At 43.4% G+C, this 17,956-nt stretch overlaps 1 protein-coding gene across 5 annotated transcripts in view; it reads left to right on the top strand.

Annotated features, from left to right (window-relative positions):
• The window catches only part of coro2ba (coronin, actin binding protein, 2Ba), a 169,390-nt gene extending 152,954 nt beyond the window's left edge, over positions 1 to 16,436 (top strand). For 2 of the 5 annotated variants that reach the window (XM_078530063.1, XM_078530061.1), the window contains exons 9-12: positions 1,312 to 1,424; positions 5,563 to 5,653; positions 10,361 to 10,497; positions 12,072 to 16,435. In XM_078530063.1, coding sequence (XP_078386189.1) covers positions 1,312 to 1,424; positions 5,563 to 5,653; positions 10,361 to 10,497; positions 12,072 to 12,203 — 473 coding nt within the window. In that variant the 3' untranslated portion in view covers positions 12,204 to 16,435. Of the gene's footprint in view, positions 1 to 1,311; positions 1,425 to 5,562; positions 5,654 to 10,360; positions 10,498 to 12,071 lie in introns of all 5 variants that reach the window. The other 3 variants (XM_078530066.1, XM_078530060.1, XM_078530062.1) reach the window with 3 other exon arrangements.
• The last annotated feature ends 1,520 nt before the right edge of the window (positions 16,437 to 17,956 follow it).

The following is a 17,956-nucleotide window of genomic DNA, read 5'->3' as shown; positions in this document are numbered from 1 at the left end:
ATTACTATCTCTTGTCATCACAGAGTGCTTTGAGTAATAGCTGGTGTCTCCTTACGCCAAGCACCCAGAATTATATTGTTTGTCAGGAACTTAACATTTCTCAGGGCCAGCATTAGTTTTTTTTAAATTCATTTACAGGATGTGGGCATCTCTGGCTAGGCCAGCATTTGTTGCCCTTGAGAAGGTGGTGGTGAGCCGCCTTCTTGAACCGCTGCAGGGTATAAAACTGTACCCAATAGCATTGTGAAACTAGCAATGATCACCACAATTCCCTGTCCACTACATAGGACAATAACTTTCATTGGGAGGTGGTGGAGATGGTGGCATAGCGGTAACGCCACTAGACTAGCAATCCAGAGTCCCAAGCTAATGCTCTGGGGACATAAGTTCAAATCCCACCACCACAGCAGTAGGTAGAATTTAAATTCAGTTCATTAAATCTGCAACTGAAAGCTAGCCTTAGCAATAGTGACCATGACAACTATCATTGATTGTTGCAAAACCCATCTGGTTCACCAATGTTCTTTAGGGAAGGAAATCTGCAGTCCTTACAATCTGGCATGCAGGTGGCTCCAGACACACAGCAATATTAACTGCCTTCAAGGTGGCCTAGCAAGCCAGTCAGTTCAAGGGCAATTAGGGATGGGCAACAAATGCTAGCCTTGCCACATCCCATCAAAGAATAAAAATAAATTGCATTTATATAGCATTTTTAAAGTAACAAAACATTTCATTGCTTCACAGGAGGAGAGGTTTAGGGAGGGAACTCCAGAGTTCAGGGCCAAGGTAGACATGAAGCAGGAAAAGACACCACCAAAAGTACAAATATGTCAATCTGTAATGTTTAGGCTTACTGCTCCATTTCATAGACTGTGCACTTTTTTTTATTATTCATTCATGGGATGTGGGTGTCACTGGCTAGGCCAGCATTTATTGCCCATCCCCAATTGCCCTTGTTCAGAGGGCATTTAAGAGTCAACTACATTGCTGTGGGTCTGGAGTCACATGTAGGCCAGACCAGGTAAGGATGGCAGATTTCCTTCCCTAAAGGACATTAGTGAACCAGATGGGTTTTTACAACAATCGACAATGGTTTAATGGTCATCATCAGACTTTTAATTCCAGATTTTTATTGCCATCTGCTGTGGTGGGATTCAATCCCAGGTCCCCAGAGCATTACCCTAGGTCTCTGGATTACTAGTCCAGCGACCATACTACCTTCCCCTAGGGAGGCACTTTGTTTTTTTTCATATTCATATTTAGTTTGAGAATAATGTGACTTTGCTCACAGTTTCTTTGCACCTGTTACAGGTGTGATGCCAAAACACGGGCTGGATGTGTCCATCTGTGAGGTGTTCAGATTTTACAAGTTGGTTACACTGAAAGGAGTGATCGAACCAATCTCCATGATAGTGCCAAGAAGGGTAAGTGAAATCCATGCTGCTAATTCCATTGTGAAGGTACATTGTTATGATCTGGAATAGCTTCAGCCACGAGCTGGACATCTACTGACTCACAAAGTCTCTCCTTATATGCTCTTTTGAAAAAAAAGACCCATGCAATGAAATAAACTAATTAACAAATAAATGGGGGTGACAGCCCCTTAAAGGGACAAGGTAACAAAAAGAAAACTTGAAAAGGAAACAGAGCTAATTAGATTAAAATGTCATTCCTGGGACTGACGATGCACCTCAGCCCCCACGGTGTCCATTGGTCACAAAAAGCCTCAATCATACCAGTGGACATCCCGCGCTCCCTCTCCAGGGCCACCCGGCCATGAACACAGCCACAGAAGAGGGGCAGACAGTCAGACAGGACAACCCCTTCGACCGCCCACTGTCTGGACCTGTTAATGGCCACTTATGACCTGGCCCAGGAGCAGGCTTGCTATGAGGTCCTCATCCCTCCCTGCCCCTTCTCTGTACCAGGTGACCAAAGATCAGGAGCAAGGGGCTGAAGTGCAACCAAAATTTGAGAAGCAGCCCCTTCAAATAGTCAAAGACTGTACACAGTTTACATAAACACGGAACACAGACTCCCCAAGGCTGCAGGTGGCCTGGAAGCCTGTGATCCACCTCAGCTTTCAGTTGCACAGGACTGCTGGATGCAACACCCTCCACGCTAAGTCCCCAGTGGAAAAGGGAAGGACTCCCATGTAGAGAGCAATCCACTGTAACCCACCCCCCCGCCACTGCCAGACAGCAGGACTGAATGCCACATCTTGTCCGGGCAGTTGATGAGGGTTAGGAAGTGAAGGGTGAGGGTTAGGAAGTGAAGGGTGAGGGTTCGGAAGTGAAGGGTGAGGGTTCGGAAGTGAAGGGTGAGGGTTAGGAAGTGAAGGGTGAGGGTTAGGAAGTGAAGGGTGAGGGTTAGGAAGTGAAGGGTGAGGGTTAGGAAGTGATGGGTAAGCAGCAGCAGCCCACGCCGAATGTAAAAGCACAGAGGGAATTTCTGCAAGATGCTCAAATTGTGGAGCTGAGGTTCCCAAGGGAGGTTTCAGGACCTAGGACCCATGTGAAATTCCGTTCAAACAGGGATCAGTTTGGTTGGGAGTCCATAGCCTGCCTGAGCTGCCTTGGCACATTGAATGCAGTTGGGGTTGGGGGGCCACATTTTTAAAGCTCTGAATGGCTTTGGATGGGAGCCGAACATCTGCCGAATTTTTTTAAAATTCATCCACGGGATGTAGGCTTCACTGGCTGGGCCAGCATTTATTGCCCATCCCTAGTTGCCCTTGAGAAGGTGATGCTGAGCTGCCCTCTTAAACTGCTGCAGTCCATGTGGTGTGTGTACACCCACTGTGCTGTTAGGGAGGGAGTTCCAGGATTTTGACCCAGCAACAGTGAATGGCGATATATTTCCAAGTCAGTATGGTGAGTGACTTGGAGGGGAACTTCCAATTGGTGATGCGCAAAAGTCTCTCCTTATAGATTCTTTTGAATAAAACAAATGATCAACAAATCAAACTAACAAAAAAAGGGCAGGAGAAAGCCTCTCCTTATATGCGCTCAAGGTACTTAATCAATCAATACCTTCCATCTGTATATCCTTAACCTTAATAATACAATGAACATCCCCTAACGTCCATGGATATATATTTTCAAGTAGTGGCCAGTGAATATTGGTCAGGTGACGGAACCCTGGCTAATATGTGCTTCCCATATCCCAGGGGCATGATTTCAATGATACCACAACTACAATTACTTGACTTAGAAGCATCTGAGCAGACAATGGAGACACATACTGGTACCTTTCAGCCTGTAACACTCAACTTCACGCAGCCAGATAAGCCAATAAACCTCTCAAATAAATCCTGTTCCCCTTTGCACCATAGCTTTTGCAAGACAACTCCCCTGATGACATCATCAAGCTTAACAATTTACATCGGGAAAATAAACTCCTTTTAGAGTGAATATTCAAAGAAAAACGTCTTCAAATAAATCCTACTTCTTTATTTGGTGATTTGATTTTTCATGTGTAGTCACAGTTTGTTTGCTAACACTCCTGTGAAGTGCCTTGGAAGATTTTATCATACTAAAGGCATCGTATAAATGGAATTTGTTGTTACTGTTGTTGGAATGCTAATGGTCAGACTCTCTCTAACAGTGATTTTGGCCAAAGTCCTAAAGTGAGCCGAACACTAAGAGCCAGAAATCTGTACAACCCATTGCTGCACGGACATTCACATTATCTGATCAACTGAAGAAAGGATCTCTCTAATCTGTTGCCATATCAACACACCAATTGAAACAAAAGCTGTGTTCAAGTGTATTCAGATTGATTTCTCTCTCTGTTAATCCTCAGGGTAATCATTTCCTGAATAGCATGTCACTCCGGGCTCTGTTTCTTTGAAAATCTTCACAAGCCACCCTGTGCATGAGCTTTCTCCAACAAAATTAAACAAATAAGCTTCCGTTAAACTCCCTGATGTCCCAGTTGGTAAAGACGACAAGTAACCAAGGCCAGGATTTCTTATCCATGGCAAAATTAACACATGATGCCAAAGGGACATATCCCGACTACGATCAGCTCCGATACAGCTGCGTTGGGAGGTGGGTTACAAGCCTGGGCTTCATGTTGGAAAGTGCGTGTGGATGTCGGGAGTGATGCTCCACACGGTCAAGCAACAGGCCTTCTGTAAGCTCACGCATGAAGATTGGGGCCTCCTTGTTTATGGAATCGCAGCTGGCCCCTGTATAACAGTCTGAAGCAACACCTTCAGGAGAGGAATGGAGAAAACTTGGGGTGGGGGGAGGGGGGGGAAATTTTCATTTAAAAGAAAACCTATGAGAAAGAGGGGGTTGCAATTTTTTGTGGGAATGTAACCTGTAATGTTTCCCCTAATATTGATCCCCATCACCTCTCTAGAACATGCAGGGGAACAACTGCAGCGCTCTTCTCCTCATCCACTTGCCAGCCTGTTCCTCAGCTTCTTCACTCAGTCTGAAGTGACTAAGAAAAAGGTTAAGAAATCAGGCGTTAAATGGCACCTCCCTCAATTTTACTTTCCTTTTGAGAAGAAAGCCTTGCTCTAATGAAGAATATTCCATCAGAGACCAAGATAAAAAGCCCAGTGAAATTGGAGAATCGAAGATGAAGGATTAGGTAGGATAGATGGAGAGAAACTATTCACTCTGGTGGGATGAATCAAGGGGGCATAACCTTAAACTTAGAGCAAGGCCGTTCAGGGGTGATGTCAAGAAGCATTTCTTCACACAAAAGGTTGGTTAAAATCTGAAATTCTCTCCTCAAAAAGCTGTTGAGGCTTGAAAATTTCAAAACTGAGATAGATTTTTGTCAGGTAAGGGTACGAAGGAATATGAAAGCAAGGTGGATAAATAGAGTTGAGGTGCTGATCAGCCTAGATTTAATTGAATGGCTGAGCGGGCACTAATGGGCTGAATGGCCTCCTTTTGCTTCCATGTAACAGGCATTATTTAAATGTTTTAATAAGGCTCCTAGCTGTTCCAGGTTACCGAGTTTGATTTATGCAGGAAGATTGAACCTGACAGAGATTGGTGGCAATTGCAGTGCAGTTGATTTCTTAAAAGGCTAGGTGTATGGTAGCATATTGGTTATATTACTGGACTAATAATCTGGTAACATGGGTTCAAATCCCACCATGGCAGTAAGGATTTGAATTCAGCGAATTTAGTAAATTTGGATTGGAAAGTTGATAACAGTAATGGTGTGTATGAAACTAACAGGTTGTCATAAAAACCCATCTGGTTCACTAATGTCCTTCAGGGAAGGAAATCTGCCATCCTTACCTGGTCTGGCCTACATGTGACTCCAGATCCACTGCAATGTGGTTGACTCCTAACTGCCCTCTGAATTGGCCTAGCAAGCCATTCCATTGTGTTCATCACCACTTGACAATCAGGGATGGGAAATAAATGCTGACCTTGCCAGTGGCACCCACATCCTGTGAATGAATGAAAAAGTAGAATCAATCTGTCTACTATCCTGTTCACTGAAAAACCAGCAGCTGGCAGCAAATTAAAATCATCCACTTTGCGATTACTTTCAATTTTACTGAGTTTGACTCCTCTTTTATTTCAGTCTGAAACATATCAGGAGGATATCTACCCGATGACACCTGGGACTGAGCCTGCACTCACAGCAGAAGAGTGGTTGAGCGGCATGAACAGAGGTCCTAATATTTACCATTAATATTCATAACATTATGTGCTGTGCCAATTGGACCAGCTGGCGTTGCCAGCAATCACACACAAGAAGCTTCTCACCTCAATTCATGGCATTCTGATGTCAATTGCAGACCAGGTTAAAGGAACAAGAGTATCAATTTACCAACCTAGAACTCTTTGTCACTACGAGTGTCATTCATCCTATTTCTAAATTATTTGCTGATGAACCTCAAAGATCTACATTAGGGTTCAGGCCCTAAATCAGAGAAAAATAAATGTTAATTATTAGCAGCTTCCCCATGGTGATGCATCACACTGCAGGATGCATTATATTATAAGGACTGGAGCTGAATGCACCATGCATCGCACTTCATAAAATATGCAGGAGAGAGACAGATCATTTGGCCCAACCAGTCTATGGCAATGTTTATGCCCAACTCAAGCCTCCTCATCTAACTCAATCAGTGTAATCTGTATCAGCCATGGCTCAGTTGGTAGCACACTCACCTCTGAGTCACAAGATTCTGGGGTCAAGTTCATTTCCAGGGCTTGAGCTCAAAAATCAGCGCTGACCCTCCAATGCAGTACTGAGGGTTTACAGCACTGCTGAAGGCACCATCTTTCAGATGAGAAATTAAACGAAGACCCCATCTGCCCACTTGAGTGGATGTAAAAGATCCCATGGCACTATTTTAAAGAAGAGTAGGAGAGTTCCTCCCAGTATCCTGGCCAATATTTATTCCTCAATCATAACACAAAAACAGATTATCTGGTCATTATCACATTGTTTTTTGTGGGAGCTTGCTGTGTGCAAATTGGCTGCCACATTTCCTATGCTACAACAGTGACTACACTTCAAAAGTATTTCAATGTCAGTAAAGCACTTTGAGACACCTGGTGGTTGTGCAAAGTGCTATATAAATGCAAGTCTTTCTTTCTTTATAACCCTTGATTCCCTTATCCTACATATGCTTATTTAGCATCCCCTTAAATGCAACATATTAATCTTCTGCTAAACTGGAGCTGTCTTTAATGTCGTACATTCCTTTATTCATAATTGTTGTAAATAGCTATGCCTTGTGGTCAGTCAGAGGCTAATTGCTGAGAGAAGTTTGTCTAAGGATTGGCAGATACTTGTAAAATTCCTGACTCCCACCCTTTTACAAGGGAAAGTCCAAGTTATCAAGGCCAGAAGAATCCAGGAAATCACTGGTCTATAATTTTTCACTTCTGACTCTTGTGATCTGTGAATTTGTCTGACAGGGTTGTAAAAAATTTTAATCAGGAACAAGGCAAATGTCAGATCCTTAGTCATAATTGCATCCTTGTCCTCACTTTTGCCTCTTGTCCCATTTTGGAATTGTAATTCTGCTCATATTGGACAACCATACCACCTCACATCAGAGCACACATTATGAAAACATGGCATGGTAGATTTTTGTCATTATCATAAGGACATTGTACTGGGCCCAGTCTGGGTATGTTAGCCTTTGTTACAAAAGGGTTAGAGTAGGAAAGTAAAGAAGTCTTACTGCAATTATATAGGTCCTTGGAAAGACCACATCAGGAATACTCTGTATAGTTTTGGTCTCCTTATACTTAAGGAGAGATACACTTGCCTTAGAGGGAGTGCATTAAAGGCACTCGACTGATTCCTGGAATGGGGGAATGGTCCTTGGAGGAGAGATTGGGTAGACTAGGCTTATATTTCCTGGAAGTTAGAGGAATGAGAGGTGATCTCATTGAAATAAATGAAATGCTTGAGGCTGTGAGGATACATCCCCTGACTGGGGGGTCCAGCAATAGGGGTTGCAGTCTCAGAACCAAGGATCAGCCATTCAGGACTGAGGAGGAGAAATTTCTTTGCTAAACAACGACAACAACTTATATTTATATAGCACCTTTAACATAATGAAACAACTCAAGGCACTTCATCGGTACATTATAAAACAAATTATGACCCCAAGCCACATAAGGAGATGTTAGGTCAGATGACCAAAACCTTGGTCAAAGAGGTAGGTTTTAAGGAGCATCTTAAAGGAGGAAAGCGAGGTAGAGAAGTGGAGAGGTGTAGGGAGGGAATTCCAGAGTTTGAGGCCTAGGCAACTGAAGAGTTATGACTCTTTGGAATTCTCCACCCCAGAGTGCTGTGGATACTCAACCATTGAGTATATTCAAGAAAGAGGTTGATTGGTTTTTGGGCACGAAGGGAATTATGGGACATGGGGATAAGGCAGGAAAGTGAAGCTGAGGTAGAAGATTCAGCCATGATCTTCTTGAATGACGGAATGGGTTCGAGGATTCAATGGCCTCCTCTAGCTCATATTTCTTATGAAAGGAATATCAGGTAGGAAGGACAGAAAGAAAACCCAGTGAGGGGTGAGCCTTGCTGCCAGATTTTTCTTTCTTTGCTCCCATACTAAATGATTAACAACCAGGAGGTAGCGACAGAAACAGCAATTCAGAAAGAATACCAGTGTCAATTTACCAGCTAACATTTAGTTCAGCACAACACATTGAGGTAAACCCCTGCTTTTACAATGAGAAGGCATAGCATGTATTCAATGGACAGATTGTGACTTAATCAGCCATCTGTGCCTGTTCGCATTCACAGATTAGATGTGCATCTTAACATTTTATGACTTCAACAGCAATGTTATCTGCTCGCTTGTGACCCAAATGACTTTTGCTCACACACTGAGAGAGAAGTTTAAAAAAAACTGTGCCTTTATTGACAAGGAGGTCAAATGCATAGAATATACAGCACAGAAACAGTTTAGCCCAAATGTTAGCCATGGTTCAGTTGGTAACACTCTTCCTCTGAATCACTCCCGGGCTTGAGTACCAAAATCAAAGCTGACACTCCAGTGCAGTACTGCGGGAATGCAACACTGTCAGAGGTGCCAGCTTTCTGATGAGCCCCTATCTGCCCACTTGGGTGGATGTAAAAGATCCCATGGCCCCAATTTGAAGAGCTGCGGAGTTCTCCCTGCTGTTATGGCCAATATTTATCTTAGCCAACATCACAAAAAATAGGTTATCTGGCTATTATCACATTTCTGTTTATGGGAGCTTACTGTGCACAAATTGGTTGCCATGTTTCCTACATGATAACAGCAACTACCTTTGCTGTAAAGTGCTCGGAGACATTAGGGGTTGTGGAAAGTGCTATAGAAACGCAGGTCATTTTTTTTCTTTCAACAGATCTAAGCTCGTGATTATCTCCACATGAGCCTCCCTCCCACCTTACTGTGTCTCACCCCGCCAACATTTACTTCCATTACTTTCTCCCCCACCTTCCCCTTAAATACATCTCCTGTCCAACCAGGAGGCTGCTGAATCCCCTGTGCTGACTCTTGCTGTGGTACACAGAATCACAGAATCACACGGTGCAGAAGAGGCCTTTCGGCCCATCGAGTCTGCACCAACACGTGAGAAACACTTCCATGCTGTCTTATGACACCTCACTCAAGTGGCTAATTGTGAGAGCCTGGAGGTTAGTGTTAACAGGATATTCAACTATGCAGGGCATTGCGTTCAATTCAGCTCCTGTCTTCATCTGAAACCCACATTTGTTTACCTTTGCTGGATGGAAATTGGGAGCAGGAACCCTAGCTGTCACGTAGATCCTTCCATGTTATCACCCTCTCCTGCCACTGTGACCTTTTCCAGCTCCATGTTCCAATTTGCACACTCCACTCTTATGAGTCTCGATTGCAGTGTGTTTCCCCCTCCTTACACTCTCCCGCTTGGGGGCAGGATTTTGTATCCCACAAGTCATGAAAATTGCATCAAGGAAGGCTGAATTGTTAAACTCCAGACAGCCAGTTTGGTGAAAGAAATGACCAGAAGTCAATATTTATTCAGCTTTGGATTTATTCACCAAGTGAAACCTTACAAATGTATAGCTCTACTACCCAACTCCAGTGTCAATAAGTATCTCTTTATATATGCTCAAATAATCATCCAATGGATGCCCTCCAGCTGCATATACTTAATTTTAATTTATACAATGAACAGTTGTCATAGATGGAGAAAGCTATTTGACCCATCCTTTATTATCCATGTATTAAATAAACCTACAGTCCTCCCAACACACTATCCAGTTGTTTCTTAAAAGATTCTAAGGTTCTTCCATTGCTACTCAGCCCAAAATCTATTCCATGTGTTGACCACACTTGTGTGAAGAGAATGCTGATCTCAGTCCTTCAACTGTGTTTGAACTTCTATCCCTTGTCCAACTGTTAGGATTTAATATGTCAGCAATCTCATCCCTGAGCTCTGGAATTACCTCCTTAAACCTTCCTGCCTTTCTCTCCTCCTTTAAGGTGTCCCTTAAAACCTATCCCGTTACCCATGTTTCTGGTTACCTGTCCTAATAACTCCTTATATAGCTCAGTGTCAGATTCTATTTGATTACATTTCTGTGAAACACCTTGGGATGTTTTGTTATGTTAAAGGCACTATATAAATGTACACTATTGTTGTTTAAGCTAATGTCTAAATTTATCCATTATATATAATTTACAGTTTGATATGAAACATTACATTGATTTTCTTCAACAAATAGGCTGTGAGAGAAAAGCCTGTCATTTAATTTCTTCTTAGGTGTTTCATGATCTGAATGTGACACATTCCAGGTTTACCAGAAGTTCAATATTTTAAATCTGCCATTTTTACAAGCTCTTATGTCCTGTGCCTTTTTGTTGCAGATCCAATTCTAATGTCTTTGAAGGAAGGCTACAAATCTACAAACATTGCTTTCAAGGTGCCTAAAAAGGACAAGAAGAGTGTTGTAGTGAACGGAATCGATCTATTAGAAAATGTGCCACCTCGGACAGAGAATGAGGTGGGTCTGGGGAAAGCCTGAGGCAACAGTTTAAACTCGCACTTTAACTTCTTCCCAAACGTTTGCTTCTCCTGTCTTGCGTATAAGACACTGAAACCAAAGCCCCATCTGCCCTCTCAGGTGTATATAAAAGGCCCATGGCACTATTTCGAAGAGTCCTGATCAGTATTTCTCCCTCAACTGAAATCACTAAAATTGATCAACCGGTCATGTAAACTGTGGCTCAGTTGGTAGCACTCTCACCTCCGAGGCAGAGGTTGCAGGTTCAAGTCCCCCTTCAGGGCTTGAGCACAGAAATCAAGGCTGACACTCCAGTGCAGTACTGAAGGAATGCTACACCCACATAGGGTGTGGCTCTCAGATGAACTGTTGAGGTGAAGCCACACCTGCCCTCTCAGGTGCGTGTATAAGACCCGTGACACTATGGGGAAGCAGAGCAGGGGAGTTCTCGCCAGTGGCTCAATACTTATCCCTCAATAAACATCATAAAAAAAAGATTATCTGGTCATTATCACATTGTTGTTTGTGGGAGCTTGCTGTGCACAAAATTGACTTCTGCATTTCATACATTACAACAGTGACTACAATTGAAATGTACTTCACTGGCTGAGGTAATGAAAGGTGCTGAATGAGTAGTCGTTCTTTTTTTCCTTCTAAACAGACTGACCTTTACTCAATCAGATTTGATGCCAGCTTCACTCCTTAGTGTCTGGTCACAGTTGGCACATTTCAACTATCACAACTTGTCTCAATGCCTCCAGGCTAGGAAAAGGGAAATTTGTTGTGCTGTACCTTGCTAGAAAGTGCAAGTATATGGACAATGGGGGATACTAAGAATGGGTTCAACTGTGATACTGAATAGGGAGCAGAGACTCACTGACTAGGCTGGCACAGGAAGAGTGGCACCTGGGTAAGGGTATCAGAAACAAGCCAACACTTATGGAATGCCATCAAGTGTCTGCATCCTGGGGAGAGGGAGGAGAAGATAGAAGAGAATTCCATCCACCAACTTCAACATCCATTTCCTCCACCATCGACGCACAGTGACAGCAGTGTGTACCATCTACAAGATGCACTGCAGAAACTCACCAAGGTTTCTTCAACAGCAGCTTCCAAACCTGCAACCTCTACCACCTAGGAGGACAAAGGGGAGCAGATGGGAACACCACCATCTGGAAGTTCCCCTCCAAGCCACTCACCATCCTGAGTTGGAAATATATCACCGTTCCTTCACTGTCGCTGGGTCAAAATCCTCGAACTCCCTCCCTAACAGCACTGTGGGTGTACCTACGCCACACAGACTGCAGCGGTTCAAGAAGGCGGCTCATCACCAGCTTCTCTAGGGCAATTAGGGATGGGCAATAAAAATGTTGGCATAGCCGGTGACGCCCGCATCCCATGAAAGAATTTAAAAAAGGGTGGGGGGGAGAGAAAGGAGAGTTGAGGGGATTTGGAGAGGAGTGTAGAGGGAGAGAGGAGAGTAGGAGGGGGATGAACAGAATAAATAAACAAGAAACAAATGCACCTTCTCCTTGTCACTGTGACTGATTTATTTGACATGTTATTTGTTTTAGCTGCTCCGAATGTTCTTCCGGCAACAGGATGAGATCCGGAGATTAAAGGAAGAGCTGACACAGAAAGACGTGAAAATACGCCAACTGGAATTAGAGCTGAAAAACCTGCGGAACATCCCGAAGAGCACCTGACCCGACTAGGCACACACACCCTTCCTCATCCCTCCAACATATCACACAATTAGCAGCAACCGTTAGGTGCAGACTATAAAAACCCCAATCCTATAGGACCTGTAAAAAAAAAACTCTCAGAATCCTTCCCCACCAACCCAAAAGAAAAGATAAACTGGAAGTCACACGTCTGTTTTTTTAAAAAAAATGTTCAGTTATGTGCACAACTTAATGCAAGACCCTAGATGGTCCATACACTGTGTCCCAGCAGGTACCTGGCGAGCTAGACTCCTGTTCTCATCAACAGCTTAGAGACATATATATTTTAAAAATTCTGTGCTAGTGAACCATTTTAACATTGTTTTACATTAAATACTCCAAGGTGCCTCACAAACAGTGTATTTTGTGAGCTTTGGCCCATGCAACTGCTAGGGTTCAAGCTAAGTTTTAAAATGTGAGCTAAGAAAAAAAGCAGGCCATTAGGCCCATCCAGTCTACTCCTTGTACAGTCCATGCATCACTACCTCAATCGTGGACGCTCCCTCCTCACCACCCCTCAATTTAACCATTGTTATGTTAGCTATATTCCACCATTTTAACCTCTGACCAATGTTTCAGGATAATGATGGTACTTGGGCTGATGTAGGAACATTGAATGCTGAGTCGCTCTGACTTTCATACTGGGTTAGGCACTGTTTCAAAGTCAAGTGTCCTTACAGCAGGCAAAGCACTGATGATCGCAGATTTTTCAATATCCAGGTTAAATATTGAAGCATTAGAATGGAATATTTCTGCTCCATCTCGAGTGAGTCATTTAAACAATGCCCCTTCACCTCTGTGGCCTGATTTCAATTCCAGTTACTACTGATGGGATGGAAGTACCCCCTCTGTTATGCTCAGTCAGATCCTCCCTGACTTTGGCGGTGAACCTACAGCACAAAACTGTCCATAAATTGGTCATTAATTAGTCACTTGCAGGACTCCAAAGGCTTTAGGCTTGTCTAGTGTGGGATGTCAGAATGTTCAACCTGAAACAGTAAAATATTTTTTTTGAGGCATGTTCTTAGTTTATAGTGCCAGCTGGGTGGGTGTGCTGTACCTGAACTGGGAGTTTGGGATGCAGGCAATGGGGTGAAATGGATGGCAAAAAGATTCCACTCTCCAAGTACACAGTACTTCCACAATGGGCACAAAAAAATCCTAGTCCACCCAATTTTTAACCTTAGTGAATGCCGATCACCAGGCTGGGGCTGGCAATGGTGATCTTCCGCCACGGCATTTGTTCAAGGTTTTTTGGTAAAGCCTTGAGCTTCCTTTAAAAAGGGCACTTCCACCTCACTTTGGGTAGCGAGATTTATCTTCAGTAATGGTCAGGTACAGGCTGCTCTGCTGAAAACCACCACTGGGAGGTAGGTTCTGCCTGAAATGTAGACCAGACCCAGCGTGAAGTCTGTCTTATGAATGTTTGTGCATGTGGGGAAAAGAACACTTGTAAATGGCAAATGTGATACCATTGCAAGGGTCAACACGCACATAAAACATTTGAGTAGAAAAGTGAGTTGGGGCAACTGGATACTACAGATGGGTCTTTCACCTCAAAGATCTAACGGATTATCATTTCCTCTGTCTGCCAGTTATAAGGGCCCTAACATGACATGAGTTTGGACTGTCTCATTCCTGTTTCTATTCAAATGGGCTCAATACTGGCCCTATTTTGACACTAATTGGCAATATCATTCAGACAGGCCTTGGGAAGACCAGTCTGGACAATGGAAATAATGAAACTCTAGTGCTCTTTCTTGGAGGCTGTTCTTTGAGGGATGTTCTTTGAGGTCGGTGCTTGAGACGCATTGTTGAGGTAAGAGTGAAGGGAACGTTACTCTGCACGGAGCTGCACTTGATGAACTTTTTGCAAGAATGATGCCAATCACATTGCAAAGGCATAAAACTGCAAAGCTTGGGAAAATGAGTTGAAGTTTAAATGTTGATTGTTGGTCATTAAAATTGCGCCAATGCTCCCTCCACTACCCTCAGCAGATGGCGAAAATATCCTCCCATCCCTTTCACCCCAATATCTAGGAAAATGTAAGAAGATGAGAGACCCCCCCCCACCACTTCACTGCTCCAGATAACTGCAATAAAGCATCTTTATCTTTGCATCCTCAATTAAACACTTGACCTAGGCAAGATTTAGGCTATAGATAAGATTAAACAGGTAAATGAACACTACAAACTATATATTTAAATTGCTTGGTAGTATAGAACTTGAATATTGCTGAAAAGGGAGATGTGTTGCTGAAGCTTTTCGTCTTGCACTCATCAGGACAAATGCAAGAATGCCAAGTTTCAAATGATCACAACAATTTATACTACAGGAGAAAAGGGTGCTGATTGGTCGACAACCCTGATTGGCCAAGGCATTGTCATGGAGAAAGCAACCCGGAATTATGTGCTCTCCAAGCTCCCGGGTAATTCAAAAAAGGTGCAAGGTGCAAGCGCCCTGTTGCTTTCTCCATGGCAATGCTTCGGCCAATCAGAGTTAATTTGCCAACCAATCATCAGCTTTTTCTCCTGTAGTATAAATTGCTGTGATCATTTGAAATTTGGCATTCTTGCATTTGCCCTGATGAGCGCAAGACAAAATGCTTCGGCAATATGCTTCTCTTCTCAGCAGTATTTGCAGTAATTATAAGACTTATTCTGCTTCTAAAAATGCAAAACAAAGCCACTTCTGTGCAAGCCCTTTAACAGAAAATTGTTTTATAAAACACCTTGCACAGTGAAACTCTATCACAGATCCTTTGATTATCTTCATGTTCCCAGTCTCAGACTGACCGAGCAACTGGCTGGATTTCTGCCAATATATAACCCCAATTGCTCGGCAGAAATTCTTGAACAAAGAGCATTAATACCATGTAGAGTAGACCTTGGCATTGTCAAAGGAGTGGTAGAAGTCAATAGAAATAAAACGCGGGGGAGTTGAAAAATGTTGCAGCTTGTTATAATCGCACAAAGTCAAGATCTACCCAGCTGCTGTTCCAACTCCAAGCTGCCAATCCAGCCGATCACTTGAAAAATCAGCACGCCATCAATCACAAAAGGATACTTGAATTGGATGGGTGGCTAAACCCTATTGATCAGCTCCAAACACTTTGAACAGCCTGTAACTGCCAACATTACGGTTTCTCTAGTTAGCTACCGGGGATAGGATTAGACGAATAACTCTGCACTTAACATACATTAACATATTTAACAGGATCAAGGTACAGACACACATTAATGCCTTTGGCATAACAGCTTCAAATGTGACTAGCAGAATGAGTCTAATAAATAATCCATCATAATGGCTTCCCACAGTGTACAGCATCTGAGTAAGTCTACCTGTTAAATGGGTCTCATTTGCACCTCTTGTGACAAAGTCAGTCAAGGTTGTACAGTAGAGAGAAATGAAAGGTAATTCCAAGAATACTTATTTTGCATACCTGTGCTACTGGCTCCCACGCCTCAGCCACCATCATTTTGTCCTGTGATTTCAAAGGCACACAGAGGAGGTCAGTGAGAGATCAATTGCATTTATATCACCTCTTGTCAAGTCCTCATGAAGTCCCAAAGTTTCTCACGTCCAATTCACAGCGTTGTCGAAGTGAAGTTACTGTTGCTATGGAAGCAAACACAGTAGCACACCTTCTGCGCACAGCAAGATCCCAGAAACAGTAAGGGAGGTGAATGATGGGTGATTTTTTTTTGTGTGGTGTTGGCTGCAGAGGGCGGTATTGGCCAGGAACTTCTTGCTTTAAATATTGCCAGGTGATCTTTTGTACCCATAGGATCTCCAGTTCAATGTGGGGTGACCAATCCCTCCAGGACTGTGGGTGACGTCTTCAGGAGTTAAAGATTAATCTCCTGCACATTGCTGTAAAAAAAAAACATTTATCAAGGAAAAACATTTTAAAAATTGTGCTCGTTTTCATTTTCTTTAAACATTTCTGAGTATTAGTTGTAAATATATTGGAGATGGGAAACAAAATGTCTGTTTGACAGTGTGGGATGGTTGGAGCCAGGAGCTCAAGGTAATGAATGTTCGGGAGTTCCAACCAGAATTGGCAACCTTTTAGTTTACTGTCTTATCCAAAAAGTGGCACTTCCATCAGGAAGCACTATCCTCAGTGGCATCGGCCTAGATGAAGTGTTGCTGAAGTCCTGGAATGGGGTTCAAACCCCTATTCTCCTGAAATCGAAATAAGTTGGCTTCCCAAACCTGCACAGTGGGTCATTTTATGATGTGGCCTCAACCGCTCAGGAGCAGACATTGGGAATTCAGGAGTGCACTCCAGGCAGGAGAGGCTTTGTTACAGGGAGGGCATTGCCAGAAGATTCCTCCTTTGGAATCGATTCCCAGCTAAAGTAGTCAATTTGGTGTTGGTTCACACCTCTCTAAACTAATTAGAAATGGACCTGAGAATTATAAACAAAAACAAAAATACCTGGAAAAACTCAGCGGGTCTGACAGCATCTGTGGAGAGGAACACAGTTAACGTTTCGAGTTCTGTTGAAGGGTCATACGGACTCAAAACGTTAACTGTGTTCCTCTCCGCAGATGCTGTCAGACCCGCTGAGTTTTTCCAGGTATTTTTGTTTTTGTTTTGGATTTCCAGCATCCGCAGTTTTTTGCTTTTATCTGAGAATTATAGAGCTAGGCTCCGGTAGGGGTGATAGAATTTGGTTTGGGAAGGAGACAGTCCTTAAGGATATGGGGCCATCGGAATGTTGTGCTAAGGATTGTGTGTGTAAAATGGTGGATACATGGCTGGATAGGGAGTTTTGATGGATATTCTTCGGGTGGACAGAGCAAAACTTTGCCAAACTTTCCCTCAGGAGGTTGTAGTGGAGTCTATGACAGCATAGAAGGTGCTGGCTCCATGCCTCAATGAGTCTTTTCTTACTCTGTTGTTTGTGGGATCAATTCATTGGCTTCCCCAACATAGAATCGCACAAGCGTTCAGTCCTAGATCTGAGGTCTTATTTCCCCCCACCCCCCACCCCCTTCTCCACCCTCCATCTAGTGCAGGGCTGATTTCACTTCACCATTACAACACCTCCAAAATACCACATCACACTAGAGGGTGTCCCCTTCGTTGTTAATTTACAGGTTAAAAGGTAACCCCAGTAAGACTGGGCTCCTGCCTCAAACATCGTGCACCCTCAGACTCTGAAATAAGATGAACAACACGTTTGGTTTCCAGCTCATGGGGGCACTGTTTCATCTTCAAAACAACACCAGAGAACCTGCACACCAAACAAACAGGCGCCGCTGTCACAGTGCACCACAGGGGTGATAAAGTGATTTAAAACCATCACTACCTTGTGTGGCCTCATAAATAATAATGGATATAAACATATTCTTTCCCTCAGCAGCCCGACTTTGACATTCACAAATGCCAGAGGCTGCGTATGTTTTATGTCAGTTCCTTGCACAGGTCACTGCGGTATCGTACAGTGATGGCAATCCTGCTAGTAGCTCCCTATAGGTCCAAGGTACAGGAGTCCCATACAAAAACAGAAACAGAAACACCTGGAAAAACTCAGCAGGTCTGGCAGCATCGGCGGAGGAGAGCACAGTTGACGTTTCGAGTCCTCATGACCCTTCAACAGAACTGAAGGGTCATGAGGACTTGAAATGTCAACTGTGCTCTCCTCCGCCGATGCTGCCAGACCTGCTGAGTTTTTCCAGGTATTTCTGTTTCTGTTTTGGATTTCCAGCATCCGCAGTTTTT

Source organism: Cetorhinus maximus, chromosome 26 (genome assembly GCF_964194155.1).
Source record: "Cetorhinus maximus chromosome 26, sCetMax3.hap1.1, whole genome shotgun sequence".
Lineage (NCBI taxonomy): Eukaryota > Metazoa > Chordata > Chondrichthyes > Lamniformes > Cetorhinidae > Cetorhinus > Cetorhinus maximus.
The sequence above is the reverse complement of the archived record's forward strand: the minus strand, read 5'-3'. Positions and strand labels throughout refer to the sequence as shown.